Consider the following 22,131-nt stretch of genomic DNA (forward strand, 5'->3'; position numbering starts at 1 on the left):
TCTCATCCTATTCCCAAAACTGGGACTTAGCGTACCTTGCAATTTAAAAAAAAAATCAGTACAATTAAAAACATACACAACTATGACATTAAAACAGATTTGACTTATTGCAATATTAAAACAGATCGCATGTTCTGGAAGTTCTGGAAGCTGGGGCAATTTCTTTGGGTTTACAACTCCCTGGATCCTGAGGATCAGGGCAGGGGATGCTGGGCTTTGTAGCCTAACAAGTACAGTTCCCAAGCAGTTTTGGCCTTAAAGGGGAAGAACTGAGGGCAAGCCACTCCAAACTCCATCCAAATATCTGCAGCTCCCTGACTTAGAGGCATTAGCCATCGAAAGGCTGATAGTTGCAGTTGTGCTCATCAACTTCAGTTTTCTCCTCACTTAGTTATTTCAACAAAAGTAATAAACTTGTGGCCATCCAGGTATTGGGTTCCAACATCCACTGCCCATCATCACTGGTTCTGTTGGTTAGGACTGATGGGAGTTGCAGTCCAGCAACATCTGCTGAAAGGCCATGCATTTCCTAACCTTATTTTGCAACTTCTTGCTTGCTCAAGAAGAGATCTGGAGATTTTGGATGTTTTCACTGTTTGGGGGGTCCCTTTGGTTAGCCTTCAGCTTTCGCACTAATCTGGATTTTGAATTTTGAAAGGAACAGAATTCCCCCCCCCCCCAGGTTTTAAGAGGCAGAAGTAGAAAACTTTTCCAACAAAGCTGGAATTCATTATTAAATTCACAGTCTGAAGAAGTTCAAATGAAATAATCTCTTTTGCAGCATTCATTAATTAATTTGGCTTCACATTAAAATAAAATTGCAATCTGAAAACAGTCTCCCCTTCAACCATAGAAGCAGAAACCATATCCTTAAAACAGAACAATAATTTGAAAATTAAGAATATGAACAAAAAAAGATTTCTAAAATTTAGCAATAGAAATCTTAAAACAAATTATTATTATTGTTGTTGTTGTTGTTGTTGTTGTTGGGTTGTCGGAGTAGAGTAGTTAAATAAGCTTTATTTTTTGACATCTGGAGCCATTATTGGTAAGGGACTATGAGACAATGGAACGATTCAGTTAAGGGAGGATAAGGCTACTACTGTACACTCCTATCTATGCTTAGTTAGGAGTAAGTTCAGCTGCATTCGGTAGTATTGTTGTTGCTGTGTGCCTTCAAGTCATTTTGGACTTAGGGGAACCATAAAGCAAACCTATTAGGGGGTTTCTTTCTTTGGCAAGATTTTGTGGCGGGGGTGTGTTGCACTTGCCTTCCTCTGAGGCTGAGAGAGTGTGACTTGCCCAAGGTCACTTAGTGGATTTCCATGGCCAAGTGGAGATTCAGACTGGTCTCCCAGTGTCTTTGTTCAACCTCTACACCAGGCCTCTCAGTATTAGTTTGTTGTTTTTGTTTTTGTTGTTTTTGTTGTTGTTAATAAAATAATAAAACCATTATTTTTATCCCACCTCTCTGTCAATGATAATTGAGGTGGCTTACAAGTTAAAAATTTCATACTGAATCCCATGTCCCAATATCCCACTTTTATTATTGTTGTGTGCTTTCGAATCATTTCAAGACTTATGGCAACCCCAAAGGTTGTTGTTGTTGTTGTTGTTATTATTATTATTATTATTATTATTAATTATGCTATTTATACCCCACCCTTCAGCCCTAAAGGCTATCAGAGCGGCTTGCAATTATTATTTTTAATTAGACAGTTCCCTGCCCTCAGGCTTACAATCTAAAATCATGGGGTTTTCTTGGCAAGATTTTTTCAGAGGAGGTTTGTCATAGCTATCCTCTGAGGCTGAGAGAGTGTGACTTGCCCAAGGCTACCCAGTGGGTTTCCATGGCTGAGCTGGGAATCAAACCCTGGTCTCCAGAGTTGTAATCCAACACTCACATCAATACATCATGCTGGCTCTTTTCTCTAAAAATGCACAATATTCAATCACAAGTGATCTCCTGAAAGTTACTTCTAGGTTTGCCAACCTAAAGTTACTGAGTGGATCGAGACACAGGTTTGGATTTCAGGAAGGAGAGAGAGCTGCTTATGATACTGGGGAGCCTAAAGGATAGAATATTAGAGTTTGTTATATTTTTAGACTACATTTAATAAATATAATCTTGTGGATTTAAACCTGTCTCTGGCTGGCTGCCAAGTCTGAATTGGAGTCAGGCCACACATACCAAACTCAACAAGCCCCACAACAACACAACCACAAGTCTGCATATATAAGGGGTTACCCAGAGGCCCAGTAACCCAATCTAGAAAGGAAAGAATTAGGGGAACAAGAACAGGGTTGAGAGGATTCCTAGGATCTGGATCACCTATATTTGGCGACTATAGAGCATTAATCCTTTGGCTATGTATTGCTATTAAAGCCATGGAAACACCAACAGAAAAATAACATCAAGTTGTTGTATTTAAAAAGCAGTCATCTGGGGAGCACTGCCCAAGTTAAGCCATTTTCAGCCATGCCATTGACTGTAGCATTGGCTGGATCATGCCCACCAGCAGCCAGTTAGCTTGGCAAGGTTTTGAGTTAAACAGAGTGGTTCCTTGGTCCCCTAGCTGGAGGCATACAGTGCTATGTTGTGTCTCTTGACTCCCATTTTAATGGATCATATGAGGCAGAGTCACACCAATTGGAACCTTTGTGGGTTTTCTTGGCCATACAGGTGTTTATACAATAATAACCAGAGGCAGGACTCTCCCCAATGCAATAGTCACCGGTGAGCCTTCTCTTTACAATTTTATCCTTCTTTCCTCCCAGTGCCCCAGTCCTTATGCAGTCAGCCCTCCATATCCACGGATCCATCCTCCATGGATTCAAGCATCCACAGCTTGAAAATATTCCCAAAATAAAATGAATGGTGCAAAACCAAGTTCAGAAGCGTGTTACTTTTGCACCATCATTTTTGAGTCACTTGGTATTTACTGGGACTTGAACATCCATGGATTTTGGAGATCCTGGAACCAAACTCCAGTGGATACCAAGGGCCCACTGTATTGGAAAAAAAATGCCTTCCATGACACCAGTCTTGTCAAGTGAAAGCTGTCTATTTTTAAATAAAACCCTTATGGCTAATGTTTGCATTCAAGGCAGAACGATGGGAACATGCTCCAGGCTTAAGACTGTGATAAGAAAGCACCAGCTTCTAATAGATCTAGCATAGTATGATGGTCTGAGTGTTGGACTAGGACATTGGCGGACTAGGGTTGCTCAGCCTTGGAAACACACTGGGTGTATACACCCAACTGTCTTCCATGCTAGCATTCTCTGAAGATGCTAGCCACAGATGTTGGCAAAATGTCAGGAATAAACTCTTCTAGAACATGGCCACATAGCTCGAAAACCCACAAAAAACTGTGGATGCTGGCCATGAAAGCCTTTGACTTTCAACTGGTGACCTTGGCCAAGTCACACTCTCTCAACCTCAGATGAAAGCAATTGCAAACCCACCCTGTGAACAAATTTTGCCAAGAGAACCCTGTGCTAGATCTTCTTTACGTAGGTTACTATACATAAGTGGGAAATGACTTGAAGGCATACAACACGCATCACTTTCTAATATCGCATTTCTGTCCATGCCCTCAGTCAGATCTGGGTACAGACTCTGCCATTGCTCCGGGTGGGGGGAAAAAACTCTCTCTGCACATGTCCAGGAGTGTGATAGATGAAGCTGCAAGAGGTGTGTGTGAGAGAGAGACAAAGATAGAATAAAGGAGACGTCATTGTGGGTAGCAACTGTGCAACCAGACTTCTGATGCAGAAAATTTGGGTCTAAGCTTTTAGGATTTTTCAATAGCCAATGATTTCATTAGGTCCTACTGTAGTTGAGACTAAACTTAGGCATAGGATCAGGCCAAAATCTTCTGCTATTGAATTGTCCCACCACCCTAATGTTGCCCAAAATTGTTCCTGGTTTGTGTTGTCTTGTTGCTGAATGTTTCAGTGGTTACAATACTTGCTTTTAACCAAAGCAACAAGATAACAACATGGTTGTTGCTTTTTCAAGGTGGACTTATTTTCAACAAGTATCTCTAAAAGGATACTAAAACTGAATTTAGCCTTGGGAAACACCGCTGAACTTGTACATTTAGTAAGACTGCAAAGTGATGCTTCAAAAGATGACAATGCTGAAGTAGGGAGGAGGGTGGGATAAAAATTGCTTTAAAGAACCCATCTTCTACCCTGTAGATAAAATGTAGTAAATGCCTAAGTGGAGGAGAATCTATTTTTCTTTTTTAAACCCGTCCAATAAAAAAGAAAAGGAAAAAAAGAAAGAAATCAAACACACATACCCCCCCCCCCCAAAGGCAATGGAGAACCCAAACACCTTAGATTAAAAATCCACTCTTTTCTAGTCACATAATAATCAACTGAAGGCATCTGAGGTTCAAAACTTCCCTTTAGAGGTCCCTGTTGAAAATAAGTCCACCTTGACAACCAACAACTGCTGTTATCTTTTTGCGTTGGTTCAATTAAATACACATAGTAACCACTGAAACATTGGGCAACAAGGCAACACAAACAGGTAACAATTTTGGGCAATGTTAGGGTGGTGGAACAAGTCAATAATTTTCAGCTGTGGATTTAAGAATAGGATTTCTTTTGGTTAGTCCAATTAGAGTAGGCCCATTCAACTGATTGTTAAACGGTGAGTCAATACACAGGTAAACCCAACTGATTCAATGGGTCTACTTTACTAAGGACTACCCCAAAGACTAACAATAGGATTCATGGCACTGCCTAATGTGGAGGAGCAGTCTAGTTTTTAAAAAGTGTTTTTAATATGGCCTAAATCCTATTGTTATTCCCAACTAGAGTAGACTCACTGAAGCAGCCAAACTAAACCCTCTTTCACACTATAGTGTCATGTCACTATGGTCTGATCTGCACTGCAGAAATAATGCAGTTTGACACCACTTTAACTGCCATGACTCAATGCTTGGATTTGTAGTGTTGTGAGATATTTAGCCTTCTCTGTCAGAGAGCTCTGGTGCCACAACAAACTACAAATCCCAGGTTTCTGTAGGATGGAGCCATGTCTGTTAAAACAGTTTCAAACTGCATTATTTCTGCAGTGCAGATAAGACCTATGATTCCACTTCATTGCCATGACTGTGGCATCTGGGATTTGTGGCTTGGTGAAGCCCTGGAGCCTTCTGGCTGAGATTTCTAAATACCGCTCCCTAAACTGTAAATCCCAAGATTCCATAGGATGAAACCATGGCTATTATAGCTGCATTATTGTGCTATAATGGTGTAGTATGAAAGGCCACAAAAGATTTATTGAGTTACCAGTGACTCAAGGAGTCTGCTGCATTGGATTGAAAGGAAACCTTTTTGGATAGTAATGTGCATTTCTTCACTTCAAATGATATCATGTCTCCCCAACACCATTTAGATGGCCATGTACCCCTTTTTTTACTGCTTTCTGTTATTCAAAATGTGATAACCTAAGCCAAGAGCCAGCATGGCATGGTAGTTTGAATGTTGGACTATGACTCTGGAGGCCAGGATTCAGTTGCTGGCTCAACCATAAAACCCATTAAGTGAGCTTGAGCAAGGCACACTGTCTCAGCCTCAGATGATGGCAATGGCAAGCCCCCTCTGAACAAATCTTGCCAATACAACCCCATGATAGGGTCTCCATAAGCTGGAAATGACATGAAGGCACACAACAACAAAAAAACACCAAGGAACCCTTTTGCTAATTCTGAAGGACTTCTGCCCCAAGATCTTGCCCTTAATGGTATCGCTACATTCAGGCCCACTTAGCCAGAGAAAAGAAGACTGAGATGTGGTAAGATAGCTATTTTTAAATATTTGAAGGATTGTCAGGTAGAAGATGGCACAAGCTTGTTGTGCTGTCCTAGACGAGGATTGGTCATAAACCAATGGGTTCAAATTACAAGAGATTCCACCTAAACGATTGCAAAGAACTTCCATGCTTCTCTCCCTGCAAACAGAGGCGTGGAAAGCTACTTTTGGGACAAAAGCTGGGCTGGGGGGAAGGCTGGAAAATGTAGTTAAATATGTATGTAATTCACACAAGCACATATTTCAGTTATTTGCTTTTGCCTTTTTATGGTTACCAATCCCTTTTTTATTCCAAAATTACAGAGAAAAGCATGCAGGCCATATTCCAACCCAAAGCATTAAGAATCATAGAATCAAAGGGTTGGAAGAGACTACAAGGACCATGAAAGTATATAGTTGGTCCCCTGTATCCATGAATTCTATATTCACAGATTTAACCATCCACAACTTGAAAATATTATATTTGTTGTTGTGTGCCTTCAGGTTGTTCCCAACTTATGGCCAAAAAGCAAACCTCAGTTTGGCCGTTTTGTATAATGGACACTATTTTACTACTCAGTTGTATTTAATGGGACTTCAGCATCCATGGTTTTTGGTTTCCATGGGCCCACTGTACTCCAGAGAGATGGTCATCCAACCTCTGTTTAAAGGCTTTCAAAGAAAGAGAGTCCACTCCTCTCCAACTAGAGCTGTACAACTGTACAATAGCTCCGACCGAATATTGCAATATTCTTTGCAATATTTTAGGTGGAATCTCTTTTCTTGTAATCTGAACCCATTAATTTGTGAGCAATCCCCTGGAGCAGCACAACAAGCTTGCGCCATCTTCTGCCTGACAATCCTTCAAATATTTAAAAATAGATATCTTACCACATCTCAATTTTCTTTTCTCTAACCTGAACATACCAAGCTCCCAAAAGCTAAAAATCACTCCCACCTCTTGATGTACTGGCCAGTTTGTGGAGGCCTAAAGATAACTGGAAAGGAGCAGGCAGGCTCCTTCCCTTTCAAATGTATGACTATAGATTTGGGTAGAGTGCTGACAAATTTAAAGCATTGTCAATCATATTGGTGATTAAAAATGTCAACCTTTAGGCTGGCAATTCACTGGGATAGGGAACTGTCTTTTGTAATGATGCTCAGTGTAAAATACTTATATACACTGATGACTTATTAATGCTACCAATAATAATTTAGCACAGCATATTAACATATTAACAAAAAAAAGTAGAATAAGGCACGATCAAACCAAAGTTAAGCACTTTTCAACTATAATTTTATACCCACTTATCTATTTACACAGGCTGATCCATTAGATTCAGTGGAATATAACTCTGAAAAGTCATGTATTGGATAGTGGTATTGGACAATAATCCTCTGTACACTTATTGGGGAGCAAGCTGTATTGTAGATGCAGCAGGACTTCATGCTGAGTAAAACAAAATTCTCTGTTTAATTATGGATTTTATATTCTGTTTAGGACTGCACTGTTAAACTGCATAGATTTTAATAGAAGCATAAGTGAGCATATGCTCAGTGTCCCATTGGAATCCATGGGGCTGAGAGTGCTTAACTTTGTCTGCACTGGATCCTTGTTTGATATACCAGGCAGAGCCAAATTCAATTGGCAGGCCTGTGAGTTAAGAGCTCAGCTGTTTATTATTTTGAGGCTATTTTAGTCCTCTTATGTTGCTCTAATACAGAATGAAAGAGACACTGTCAACTATGGCTTTTGCTTTAAACAGAAGAAGGTGACTTTTTGCTTTTGCAAAGTGTGAGGATATGAGCCAGATGCAGTCAAATGCTTTTTAAGCTGCATTGATTTCCACCAGAGGATTAAACACATTTTTCATTCTTTTCCCTGAGATCGATAGGCTTTTTTTTTTAAATGCTTAACTTTGGCAAAATCGTTGCTTTGAAGTTATTTCTCTCCTTTCTTCAACGTTGTAATAAGATTCCACTGAGAATTGGAGAGCATGCAAATTTATTTTAATAGGGTCAGTTAGAAGGCAGGTAATTAATTTGTAATAAACTTTTCTGAACTGGTGAAAAGGCAAATAACAGGATGGACTAAAATGGATGAGATTGTTTAAAAAATAAATTTTAAAAATGTATTAAAATTGGATTCTAAATTTCTGTACCAAGTTTCACGTAAAGAATGACTAGATTTATATTAAATAGACTGAATGGCAGAGGTAGCCCACAGTTAATCTAAAATGGAAGCAATGCCGCAGTCAAATATATTAATGGCAACTTCCCCATGTAAATGAAGAACCAATGTGGTCATTACTGAAATAGGAATATTTGCATTCTACCGGCCTAACAAACAAACAGTCCGATCGGATGAAAATAAACTGCTCTGACCTGCCCAGTAACAATTGGGACCTTACTTATTATTTCTCTCGGTAGGGAAATAATAATCCAGTGAGCAATTTTTTACCTGTGTGCAAATTATTTTTGTGAGAATGCAGAACGGAGCAGAAAAGAGCAATGTTCGAAAAAAGAAGATGACAAAATTACAAAGAGATCAGATCTCCTGTATTTCTGCTCAGCTTCCACATTAAAAGGAAGATCCATGTGGGAATATTTTAAAGACTTTCTGTGTGGTTTTTAAAAAACCTTAACTGATCCTCAAAACCTGCAGCAAAACACAGTGAAAGTAATAAAGGAAAGTAATGTCTAATTGTAAAAAATGAAACTACCATATAAATAATACTATGTGAAATTGTACATTCACACGATTTAGTGGAAAAAATTAATTTTTTCGCTAAAAAAAAAAAAAAAGATTTAAAAAAGGAAACCGGAAACACCCCCCCCCCCCCAAAAAAAAACTTTCTGATTTAAAAGGACTAAAATCAACACACCTTGCCAAGTAATAATGGAACAACTAACAAACAAAATATTAACATTCTGCTACAAAATGTTTTGGCTAACCTTTAACTTTCTTCAGCTGCTTTGAAACAGAGTGAATATGTATAAGCTACATGTATGTAGTGTATTATACACACATATCATGCCTATACGTCTTACAGCCTTGTTTTCAAGCACTTAAGAAACACAACAATAAAATGACAATATAGCTAATTTGCTATTGTGGTTTCGAAAAGTCTGTCCAGAAAAGATTTAAATCTTTAGGAACCAAGACCAGTCTCTTTCCAAATCACATTACTTTCAAATGTGTCCACCCATAAACTGTATCCATATTAAACTGACTGAGAAATCATTATCAAAAAGAAGCAGGATTGTCATCCATCCCTAAGCGCCATAAATATCTGAAAATAAATAAAATGTCTGCATAAAAATTATCTTTAAATACCTATTTAGATAAATGAAGCTCACTATTCTCAAAATATACATTTTGAAATGTATTTTCTCAAAAAGTCATAGTATATTTTCTTTCGAAATATTTATTTTTAAATGCATCCCTTTTAAAAAAATATCTAGGAAGTTCCATTGGACATTTGGGAAGTACGAAAGCCAGCAGTTAATTTATTTCTATTCTGTACTTGAGTTTGGGTGGTGCGGACCAGATCTGGTGGAATTTGTGTGACCCAGATTCCTCAAGCAACACTGCCCCCAAAATAACAGCTAAATGAAATGTACAAATACTCAGAAGTAAAACAACTTATACCTAATGGGGCTTATAACTAGGAAAAGGAACATTTTGGGCTGCAGCTACCAAAATCTCCCAGCCAATATGGCTACTGACCATGGGGCATTCGGGAACTTGTAGTAAAAAGAAAAGTGAATTTTTCCAAAGGTCTGGAACGGCACCTAGTACCAATGCATAGGGTTGCAGCCTGAGGTTTGTGCAACATAATTTGATGGCTGAATGGTGCTGACTGTGTTTTCAATTTTCTGCCTCAAAAATCTGAAATGCCTTAGGGTTAGCCCTGAGCAGTCACAACATTTGTTCTAAACTCAATCCTTCTTGGCTACCGCTGATGTCTAGGTAGTAGCCCTCGGAGACGTCCCCGATGGGACTGTGGTAACCGTCATGGCTGGCAACGATGAGAATTACTCAGCTGAGCTTCGAAATGCTTCTGCGGTGATGAAAAACCAAGTGGCCAGGTTTAATGACCTTCGCTTTGTCGGACGGAGTGGCCGAGGTAAGAGGATCAGCGGGGAACAGCCATCAAATTTTGAGAGTGCTTCCAAGGTTGGTCTAGGAAATGAATATTCTCCAAGTGTGGTTTTGCATGAGGGAGGAATCCATAAACTGAGGGAGACTTTAAGGATTGCAAATGTACAAAGCAAGTTGTAGGTGGGGAAATCTGAAAATTAAAAAGAAATGAAGACTGCTCATTCAGTATCAGTGGATGGCCTCTTGCCAGGCCGCAGTTGCCCAGTTCTGGAATAGCACATGCTGAAGGCCTGTTGCAGGTAGGAAAGTGGAAAACTGGGCTGGTAGAATTACAAATGAGAAAACTTGTCCATTTTGCCTTCTTGCTCATTCAAATGGAGACCTCAGTTTCCTCCCCTTGAAATGTGCAAATGTTGATAAATAAAGAAAATTCTCTCCCATTTGCACCAGACAAATTCAGTAAGAACAGTTTCCACCCTGAAATTTGCAAATTTTGATAAATGAACTAGAAAAAACCCAGACACCTCCACCCCGGTTTGCACTAGACAAATTCTGTGAGTACTCTTTTATTTTTCCAGTCTGGAATTGACCATGTTGAGTCTGCCTCCTATACAACTGTTAAATGTGAGGTTCTCTCAGTAAAAAGAGGTGGCAACCTACTTTGGCATGAACATGGTTGTATATACAAAGAGATTAAAACCCAGACTTTTTTGTGCTAAGCATTCAAAATCTTAGGCCTGGATGGAAACAATTGCCCTGATGGACAGAGGTACTTTTGGCTTCTCTTAAATTTCACTTTTAAACATCTCAAATTTCCAGATCAATGGAATTTACATAACGGTTAACTTCCCAAATGCCTGGTGAGTCAATGGGCCTGCTCCAGATGATACTAAAAGTTGGAGCCCTTACTTGCTGAAACATTGTACTGTGGGGGGGGGGGGGAAATCATGCATTGATTTTTGTATGAAAGGACTTCCAAATTGATTCTGCTACTGCTCACAAACCTCTTTTGTAACTGTCTGCCCCACTGGGGATGCTGAGGATTAAAACTTGGGTCCCCCCCCTCCGCAAAGCCTATGTTCTGCCACTGAGCTACAGCCTTTTATCAGAATCTCTTTAGACAGTGAGATGCTAGAGTTGTGGCCAGTGAAATAGCAGCCTTTGGCTCTGTAGAAAGGTCTCAATGGACATACATATAGGATGAGGCCAGAGACATGATCCAGCTCCACACAACCCAGTTCATTCAACACAGGCACAGTACATGAGTTCGGATGCTGATTTCATTTTCAGGGCATGTTCCCTCCACAAATTCAGCCCCCCTTTTCAGTGTATGCTCCTTCCACCAAGAGCATCCTGCTGTAGCCTCCTCGGCTACTGGCCAACTTTTATCCCAGCATTTTGAATGTATACATGGAAACTGTCAAAGGAATTTTGGCTCCTTGGAATTAAGGCTGAGTGATCTTAAGAATGATTTGCGTGTAATAACTGTTTACTTGTTGCTCTCTATGAAACCCAAATAGTTTACATTCTTTTGTGCATTTCCGCTTTCCTGTTGGCTCTTTTCCCAAGTGGCAGGCAGGCTTTCTTTTGCCCCCCCTCCAATCTCCCTCCCCTACCCCTCTTCCACTTAACTGCTTGCAGGTTGATGAATGGAAAATGTTTTGCTTTTATGAATTAAGCTTTCATTTCTGTACTCAATTATTTGCTTAAGTCTCCTCCCTTTCGCCCCTTCCATTTTTTCCATTTCTCCCCCTTTTGCAAATTTCCAAACTGAACATAACTCCATCTGAACCTGACTCTTGAATTCATTAAGGCCCCCAGCCCAGCCCCCAGCCCCTCCACTCGGGTCTCCATGTCTGGGATAAGAAATTACAGTAGTCTGAGTAGCATGTGTGGAGTTTGATTTCAAATCCCAACTAAAGAGTTTTGGCTAGAGTCCAATGGGGTCAGCAGAGCTTCAGCCTTTTGTTTTCAGGTACAGGGATGCTTGCATTTGAAGATCTAACACTGATGTGCTCATGACAGGAGTCCTGAATTCTGTCTCCCTCAAGTAATTCCATGCAGGGGACTAATCTTTATAAAATGCTAGAAATCAGGGATGGAGAACCTCAGGCCCCAGATCTGAGTTTGGCCCTCTTAGGGTTGTCCAGATGACTGCCTTCCTTTCCACAAGACATCTGGTTCTTTCCCATTTGTTATGCAGTTTTCCCACTAAAAAAAGTTTGCTGGTATTTATTTTCTCTCTCCCCCCCCCCCCCCCCCACTGCCCCTTTGGCTCTACTCTCCATGAAATTCCCTGAAACTGAGTCACTTTCCTGGGTTAAAAAAGAGACTCCCGACTTTGCTCTAAGTATTAATGCAGTTTGGTACCACTTTAACTGCAATGGATCAGTGCTATGGGATTTTGGAATCTGCATTTTGTGAGATATTGAGCCTTCCCTAACAGAAAGGTCTGGTGCCCACCAAATTATAAATCCCAGAATTCTATAGCACTGAGCCATAGAAGTTAAAGTGTGGTGTCGAAGTGCTTTATTTCTGCAGTGTGGCAGCAGCCATACTTGTCAATCCCAGTGTGTCCATAACTAGCAGAATAAAGTGGTAACATTTGCTCCTTTGTAATTCTAACCCAGATGTGTGAATCAGGCAGCCCTTCAGATTTTCTTGTTCCATAGCCAAGGGCCAAGGATCAGGCCATTCCCTTTGGCCACACATTCAGCAGAAGCGTTTGGCTGAGGATTTTCCCTGAATGAGCCATTTTTCTATGAGAGCAAATCCCTTCCTGTGAGAAGGCAAAACACTGATGCTCAGAAACAGGAAACATTATGGTTTGGTAACCAGGCTTGCTGACTAAAATATTCTTGGGGCTGTAGTCTTTTAAAAAGGTAATGCTTCCAAGATCTGACTTATGTCCTTAACAGTAAAATCCACACAATGGACAAACTCTCTTCTTATCTTCAGCAGGGATGATAGGAATAGGATGCTTTATTTCATTACATTACTAGTGGCAGCTGCTAGCTCCTCTGTCATTGGAACAGGGAATCTGCTCTGGGTTTTGATCTGAACTCTACAGGAGCTATCCAAGGTGGTTTAAAGTTCAAACCAAAACCCAAGAGTGGATTCATTGCCTTATTGGGCATTGACATGGGAGCCCCCAGATGCAACTGATCTTCAGGGTGCTTTGAACAGCACAGGAGTTAGTAGGATTGCTTTGCAAGCTGACCAGTGGTCTGCCAATCCCTGAATTGTTCAACAAATTAAATTTTTGTTGATTGTTTTCTCTACAAAAGGGTTTGATCAGGACTGAAATATATTTTAATGCTTGAGGAAGTGTACTGTCCGCATCAGATATCTCAAAGTTAATGTTCATAAGGCTGATTTTGGCACCTGAGGCAAAAATAGTCCCACAAAGATCCTCTGCCTAACGGCAGGGCCAGCCCTGAGACCCTCTGCATAAAACTTGTTGTTAGTTGCCTTCAAGTCAACTTTGACCCCAGGAATGAGAGAACTCCAAGTCATCCTATCCTCTGCAGCCCTAGTTGACGTCCTGCATACTCATGGCTGTATCTTCCCTGATTTGAGTCTATCCATCTTGTAGTCTTCCTCTCTTCTTCCTGTCTCCACCTTCCCATGCATTATTGTCTTTACTAGTGACAGTAAAGTAGATGAGCGTCAGTTTTGTCATCCTTGTTTCCAGGGAGATTTCCAGCACATACCTAGAGGCACTTCTTCCATATTTTCACATGTGTAGCACTGGTTTTCATGACAAACTTTGCCTCTAGAGCTTGGATCATTTGCAGTTGCAACTACAACTCTCAGAATCCAACACCAGAATGACCAGTTCTGGTCACAAAAAAGTAGTATCTCCAAACTCTGGCCTTAATGGATGCCTACCCAACTATAGCCACAGGCTGTTGTTGTCCTCTACCAGACAACTGATACCAAGGTTCCCAGTGCCTTCTCCCAGCTGCTAAGGTGAGACAGGATTTGTTTGATCAACTGTCTTCAATGCTGGCAAAAAGAGCAAGGCTCATTATCAAATGGGCTTTGTTCAGCCATGTTCAGCCTTGGTGTTGTTGTGTATCTTTACGTTGTTTCTGATTTATAGCAACCCTAAGGCCACCTTATCGCAAGGTTTTCTTGGCAAGGTTTGTTCAGAAGAGATTTGACATGGCTGTCCTCTGAGACTGAGAGAGTATGGCCTGTCCAAGGTCACCCAGTGGGTTTCCATGGCTAAGCGGGGATTCGAATCCTGGTCTCTAAGGTTGTAGTCCAAAGCTCAAAATACTACACCATGCTGGCCCCCACACCACCATACTGGCTCATTCATAGTCTATGGACCTGCTAACTTGACAGTACTATCAATAAACCTTCAACTGGCAATGGTTTATATTTAGTCAGCAAAGGAAACTGTGGTTTTGTGATGTGAAAACAGGGTCCCATAGAACTCGATTCCCTTCCAAATTCCTTTGAGTTTTGCTTCTTTTTCTTGAGGTAGCAGTCATTGCTTGACATCGCACTCTTTCACATGTGACAACTACAGTCATCCCTCCATATTTGCGACTTTGATATTTGCAGATTTGATTATTCACAGATTTCATTAATACGTTCTCTCTAGGACTGTCTAGGTCCTCCAGTGCAACTCTGTGGTCAACTTTAACCAAAAGTTGCACTGAAAGACCATTTGTAGCTACTCCAGTGCCATTCTATGGTCAGTGTATGTTGGACATTGACCACAGAGTAGCACTGGAGGACCTAGAGATTCCTAGAGAGGTGTCATCTCAGGTAAAAACAGTGGTTTTGTTATTTGCGGTTTTTCCATATTCACGGGGGTCTTGTTCCCCTAACCCTAGCGAATATGGAGGGACAACTGTATTTAGGTACAAGAAGTAGATTTTATGATCCACGGCACCCCAAAGAAAACATCAAGTGTGAGTACAGCAAAGATGCATGCTGCATTTGCAGACTAACTTGGAAAGGGAATTAGCTATAGGTACCTGTCAGGTAAGACCAATATAGCCTAGCAGAAGGATATGTGTTTGGCAAGAAGAAGACCCCAGGTTCAGTCCCTAATCCCTATCGTCTTTATCTGGAAGGATCACATAGTGGCCAGCCTTGGAAAAGTGGTCTTCTAGCCAAGGCAAGGGAAATTTTGAAAACTGTAGTCCAAAAAAGTAACTTTCCCAGTCTCTGCAGTATTTCTGCACTTCCATTGTAGGTTAATATGATATTCTGGGTTCATTACATGCTTTCTTTTCTCTGTCGCTCCCACCCCACCCACCCTTGCTCTTTAGGGAAAAGTTTTACATTGACAATTACCGTCTTCACAAACCCCACTCAAGTTGCCACCTATCACCGCGCCATTAAAGTGACTGTCGATGGACCCCGGGAGCCGAGAAGTAAGTGATACCTTGGTTTTTTGTTTGTTTTTCTGCGGAAATGTATGACTGGAGACAGTTCATAGCTAACTGTTGTGCATAAGGCTTGGTGATAAAACAAGACCGCTTGGTGCCATTGGGGTGGATGGATGTCACTGTGGTATAGCAATGTGGTTACTTTGCTTGGATAATATGTCATGTGTCTTTGTAACTATTGCTACTCTAAACAATCCTGTGGGATCCTGAGACTTGTGGTCTGAAATCAGAATTTTTTCTGAGGAAGTAGACTCAGGTCTACAAATGCTCACACTGCCAACTTTTCTCTTTCAGTTAGCCTCAAAGGTGCTACAAGATCCCTTTGCATGAGGAATCTCTCCCCCCCCTCTGATATTGTGTACTAAAGTTCCCTCATTGCAAGGCGCTCCATCCTGAGATCACTGTCAGCATCCCTAATGGAGTTCTGTTTTGGTGTGTGATGTCCTGGGGCAATGCAGGCAAACACATGTGCTTGTGCACTGCCAATTGGGAATATGCAAGCCAGTCACACAGGGAATTTTTTTTGTGATGGAAGCACTCTGCAAAGCTGTTTCCCTTTGGAATGGAAGGGAATTTATGAAGTCATTCAACTCATTGAAAGTGATCAGATCTATAGGCAAAGTAAATATGCAGTGTGTTCAGGTGTTCATTGTGCATTCTAGTGGCTTTGCTACAGGTAAAGAATATAGATAGCTGTATTCTCACCATACCTTCTTGAGAATTCTGGGTGTAGTAATATGCCCTCCTCAAAATGTTTTCCAAGCTGTCTTAAAGATGGCAAAACTTCTCATCCTCCTCTGGTGCTGCTGCATCACTGCAGAATTAATGCAGTTTGACACCACTTTAACTGTCATGACTCCATCCTATGGAATCCTGGGATTTGTAGCAAACTACAAATCCCACAATTCCATAGTCTTGAGCCATAGCAATTAAAGTGGTGACAAAATGCCTTAATTCTGCAGTGTAGATGCAGCCTGTATCTCTCATGGGGCATAGTTACAACTACACAGTGACATGTTATCCCAGTATTAACCTGCTATAACAAGGTAGTATAGAAACAGTGCTAGTCTGTCCCAGTCCCTGTGATATTTATTGTTTCATTTCAAAAGCAAAGCCTGTGATTTTTATTGTCACATATCCCACATAGACACCTAGATAGTATCTCTGACTTTCATGAGACTTAAAGAAGACCTTCAAACCATTATTTCTTGTGGGAATGCCTTGGCTGCACCCTTCCTAAATAGTCAAATGCAATGTCAAGCTTTGCTCTGCACAAATTCTAATAATTAACTCTGTCTTGAGCATGTTGTAGTGGTTTGAGTATTGGATGACAACTCTGGACATAAGGGTTCAATTCCTTGCTCAGCCATGGAAACCCATTGGGTGACCTTTGGTGAATCACATGTTCTCAGACCCAGAAATCCCATGATAGGTTGCCACATATCAGTAACAACTTGAAGGCCCACAACAACAACAACAATGACAATATCTGTTTGGGCATTAAAGGAGTTTCCAGCATTCATTACCTCTCTTCTGGACAAACCACCACTGATCTCAGAAGTGCAGGCCCTTTCACTTTAAAGATACATAAGATGTACTCTTGTGGAATTCAACCAAGGTACAATTGGTCCAGGCATCTTTTCAAAATCCCAATTGGTCCCAGCAACCAGTTGGAAACTAGCTACAGGAGATACATCTTTGGTGCCTGTCCTTGCTTTTGAGCACTTAGCATAATTGTTAATGTCAGCCCAGATTCAGTGGTGAATCACCTCCAACTCCTCTTCTGCCTTTCAACACTGGAACGGAAATTAAAGATCTCTATGATAGGCTGATGAGTTGCTGTATATGGGATTCGCCTCTTCTAATGGCATGACTTTCTGGAAGTTTAAGCTTGTGGGCGGCCTGTTGTTTTTTTACTGGTACATTCATGTGCCAGATGGAAGTATTTTTTATTCTTCTCTGCTCTCCCTTCTCCTTATAGCCTGAAATTTTGCACCAGGTACTAGAATTTGGCCTTTGAGAGGAGGCAACAGGCATGCCTTTTTTTACATGACATTTAGAAGCAAAGGACTGTAGTTGGCAAGTTCAGGTCATCCATCCATTCAAAGCACCAAATTGTACACTGCTGGATTCCACAACCTTTGATGTTAAATACAGGGGCAGCTCTGTTATGAGGCAGAGTGAGGCATTTGCTTCATGTGGCAGAAGATGGGAGGTAGAAGCAAGGCGTTGGAATAATGTTGTGTGCCATCTTGCCTGCCCTGTGCCAACTAAACTGTAGCTTGGTGCCTTTGGCTGTTGTTAGAGAATGCTATCCCATCACCTGTGCTGAATTAAGATTCAAATATCAGCTTTTTAATTGCATGGCATGCAATTTTATTCTTTGCAAAATGCCAGCAAAATGTCTTGTTTGGATGGGTTTCATGCTGTGAGGAGGGTATTTATGCAAGTAAAGTGACACTTGATGTCTGCAATTGACTGAGGATAAACAGCCATTTGTGAATGGACCAGCCCTGGGGACTATTGCTTTCTAGAGAATATTCTGGTGCATCTTTCCTAAGGATTTTTGCAAATATCAGCATGCAATTACTAGTTTCCTTGAAAGAGGAGCAAAAAATCTGAAAATGCATTGGATCTTTTTTATGGTTGAAGGCCTCTGCCTCCACCAAACATATTTCATGAATCCCAGCATTTTGGCCCATTAATTGCATTACAGTCAGCCCTACATATTTACTGATTTTTATCCACATATTTGAACATCCACAGCTTGCAAATATTCATAAAAATATATAAATTCCAAAAAGCGAACTCTGACTTTGCCATTTTATATAAGGGACACCATTTTGCTATGCCATTGTATTTAATGGGACTTGAGTATCCACAGATTTTGCTATCCACGGGGGGTCCTGGAACCAAATCCCAGTGGACAGTCATGGTGGCAGTGATGGTGATAATCATATCATTTGCATAATGTTTTCCCTCTTGTGGTTAGATGCAGACATTAAAAAGTATTAACAATTATCACTTGCATTTAATAGAGAGGTGGGAATCTTGGGCCTTCTCTTCCAGACTGTTTGGACTGCATCTCCCACAGCTCTACAATAATCGGTGCTGGATTCTCTGGGTCCTGAAGTCCAAAACATATGGAGGGCCAAAATGTTACCCACCTTTGATTCTGAGTGTTCAAAACATCTTGTGTACCTGAACTCAGTAATGACAGCTTTCTAAGGTAGCCTTGTCTTATTATGCAGCTAATTTTAGATGGTGAGAGAGGGCTAAAAGAATAATGGCTTGCTGTTGGCTGCGTTTTCCCTGCCAAGTGTCTTCAAGGATGGCCAGTTTCTGAATAGACTGTCCCTATGGCTGTTTCTTTTGTTACCAAAGGCTGTTTTTTCAGAGTCTGTGTGTCTGTTGATTGAATCCTTTCTGAGCTTTCCCTGGAATAATTACACTAAGTCTGCTTTCTTGTTTAAGAAAGAAGGCTAATCTTTATTAATACAAATATTAACAAAGAGAGGGGGAGCCAGGCCTGTTCCCTGTTGAGAATGAAGTCAAGATGTTAAGAGAAACGTGAGAAAAAAGGCAGGAAAAAAGCAGGCAGCAATCTAGATCAGAAGGAAGGTCAGTGTAGGCTGAGCAGACAGTGTAGCAAACTGAGGAAGTCAAACTCTCTCTGTGCTCCTCCCCATGGAGACCTCTCATGTATTGTATTTCTGTTACCTCCAACACCTTTTGCAGCAGTTTGATGTGTAGCAGTGAGGAGTGTGATCAAATTGTTATTCCCATGCTATGAAAACTTCCCTTGAAGGTTTTAAGCTTAGTAAACCTCTTTTAGGCTGCATTTGCACTGCAGAAATAACTGAGTCCGACACCACTTTAACTGCCATGGCTCAATGCTATAGAATTCGGGAAACTGTAGTTTTGTAAGACATGTAGCCATCTCTGCCAAAGAGCTCTGGTGTCACAACTAACTCAGGGGCTGAAATGATCACCCCTAAGGGAACCTACAACCTCCCCTTTCAGCACCAGATCGGGGCCGCAGCAACTATATGCTGCAGCCCTGATCTGGCCTTTCCGCAGTGCAAAAAGGAGCCACAAAAAGTGCCTCCTTTTTGTGCTGTGAAAAGGGCGGCATAGCTGCTGGCACTGAGGCTTTTCAGTGCTCCTTTGGCACTGCATCATCTGGAAGCACTGTGATGCTATCCACCATGTGGTGGGGTGTGCGTTGGCATGGGGCGAAGGTGGGTGTGCGTTGTGCAGGTGCCATGCCCCCACTCCACCCCAATGCTGGCCAGTCTGTCAAGACACTGAGTTCCTTGGCAGTTAAAGCAACATCAACCCAGATTACAGTGGTACCTCGGGTTACGAAATACCCAGGTTACGAAATTTTCGGGATACGAAAAAATCCCATAGGGAATCATTGTTTCGGGTTACGAATGTTTTTTCGGGTTACGAAAAAACTTTTGGTGCTTTTTTCGGCTTTTTCGCACGGAATCGCGGCTTTTCCCCATTAGCGCCTATGGCAATTCGGCTTACGAAGGCTTTTCGGGTTACGAAAGGGGCCGCGGAACGAATTATTTTCGTAACCCGAGGCACCACTTATTTCTGCAGTGCAGATGCAGCCTTAAAGACAGATAGACAGCCAACTAGGCAACTATGGCTCTGCTTGGAGATGAGGAGAAGACTGGCCATCTAAACCAGGCCCATCCTAGAGACAACCTGGCCAGCTTTTAGAGGATTCAAATGTAGAGGATGCTGGCTTTGAAGCTGTGTCCTTTTCCTGCCAGACAAAAGAGTTTTAAGAAATTGGGTGGCTCAATTTGCAGGGGGGGGGGGGGGACCCCCCCGTTCTTAAACAGCCTCTAAGCCCTTTTCCTTTTCTATCACATCTTGTCAATTGTGACCTGACAGCAGAGGTTGTGCGATTTTTATAAGCCCCTCTGAGAACCTCCCTGGTCTGCCCCTGCTGACTGAGGCAGATTATAGGGACAAACATACATTCAGCCTTCCATATCCACAGAGTCTTTATCCATGGATTCTTTATCTATGGATTCAACCACTCATGGCTTGAAAGTATTTTTTTTAAAATATGCATTCCAAGAAACAGATCTTAACTTTACTATTGTATATAAGGGGCACCATTTCACTGTGCCATTGTAATGGATGAGACTTGGAACATCTATGGATTTTGGTATGCATGGGGGGTCCTGGAACCAAGTCCTTGTCCTGGAATGCTGCCAGCACACACACAAACAAATGCTGATAGTGATGGCTCAGCAAGAAAACTAACTAGGCAGCTGAGAAACAGTCTACAGACCTTTCTATAATCTGAGTGAAGCAAGCCACAAATGAAAGCCAGGGTCAGGATACCACAAGTCATGGAAGCCAGTTCAGTCCATGGTCAGGGCAGCCAGAAGGTAGGAGTACCTGTAGTCCAGTTCATTCCAAAGTCGGGGGCAGACAAAGATTCATAAGTTCGGGGCAGACAAAGATTCAAGAGCACAGAGTTTAAGGAGCCATTGCCAACAGCAACCACAATGAAGGATTTGCAATAAACTCTGACAAAGGGTCGGCGTTCTCCAGCTGCTTAAACGAGAGTTGCCCTCCCTTGTGCCAGCTGTTGCTTATCTGCAGATTGCCTCTCTGCAAACCTCTTGGATCTGTGCAAGCAAGAACTCTTGGCTCTCCTCTGCCTAAAGGAAGGAACCTTCATGCTTTGCTCTTCCACGGGTCAAGACTAAGCTGCTGAGCAATTGGAGGGGACCCCACTGGTGGAGCCTCAACCACTGGGGCTGGAAGATCAGGGCTGGGGTCTGGCAGGGCAGAACTGGGACCTGGTATAGCCTCAATTTCCTCTTGCACCTGAGGAGCCATGTCCTCCTCCTCGTCCTCTGAGTCCTGCTCTTGGCTGGCCATGACAGTCCTAAGCAGAAACCAAGGTCTCACTGTATGCAGATGTTTTAGTAATATCTTTCAAAGGCCGATTATTTGTCACTGATAAAAAGTTACTGGAATCCATTTCCCTGAGTAGAGTGGCAAAAAGGATTTTTCCCTTCCAGGTTACCTTTTTAAAATCCTAGTGTGGAGTTGCTAGAGCTGATTATACTTTGGGGTCTTCCTCAAACTGGTTCTCTCCAAATATATTGCCTAATTGGGGAAGACTTCCCTTGTTGTTGTTGTTGTTGCTGTGTGACTTCAAGTCATTTCAGACTTATGGCAACCCTAAGGCCATGGGGTTTTCTTGGCAAGATTTGTTCAGAGGAGGTTTGCCATTGCCTTCCCCTGAGGCCAAGAGCATGTGACTTGCCAAGGGCACACTGGCTTTCAAGACTTCCTTTAATCTCTAGCAATTAGGTGGTTTCTAGCAAAGTGGATGAGGTCTCTTAGTCTCTAGCAAGTGGATGGCCGGCCACTTGTGCTGTGCACAGAGTCACTTAGGCCTTGCACAAATGGTGAATTCACTATCTCCAAACCCATCCATGCATATGCCCATCCAACCACTTGTCCCGTGCAAGAAATCCAGAGCAGTAACATCCCAACTATTGGTTTTCTAAGCCTCTAAAGACCTCTAGTGAAGGAGAAGCAACATTCCCTTTGGCATGGAGGTTTCCTTTGTTGAACTGCTCTCACCCCCAAACAGTGAAAAGCAAGCTCTACTCCTTACATTTTTCTGTCCTGGTTCTGCCTCTTATCCTTCCTACTCTTGTTTAGCTTATGCGCCAGGCTTGCAGAACCAGCCCTAGGATAGTAACACTCCCAAGAGTTTCTTGGTCAACAACAGAGAGGAAACGGGGTGGAGTTGCA

The 22,131-nt window shown here is 41.8% G+C and overlaps 1 protein-coding gene across 1 annotated transcript in view; it reads left to right on the plus strand.

Annotated features, from left to right (window-relative positions):
* RUNX3 (RUNX family transcription factor 3) overlaps nucleotides 1-22,131 on the plus strand; it is a 105,382-nt gene that overhangs the window by 9,690 nt on the left and 73,561 nt on the right. Inside the window, exons 2-3 of the mRNA XM_042440238.1 lie at nucleotides 9,785-9,941; nucleotides 15,208-15,312. Coding sequence (XP_042296172.1) covers nucleotides 9,785-9,941; nucleotides 15,208-15,312 — 262 coding nt within the window. The remainder of the gene's footprint in view (nucleotides 1-9,784; nucleotides 9,942-15,207; nucleotides 15,313-22,131) is intronic.

The sequence above is a fragment of the Sceloporus undulatus genome, chromosome 9, assembly GCF_019175285.1.
Source record: "Sceloporus undulatus isolate JIND9_A2432 ecotype Alabama chromosome 9, SceUnd_v1.1, whole genome shotgun sequence".
Classification (NCBI taxonomy): Eukaryota; Metazoa; Chordata; class Lepidosauria; order Squamata; family Phrynosomatidae; genus Sceloporus; species Sceloporus undulatus.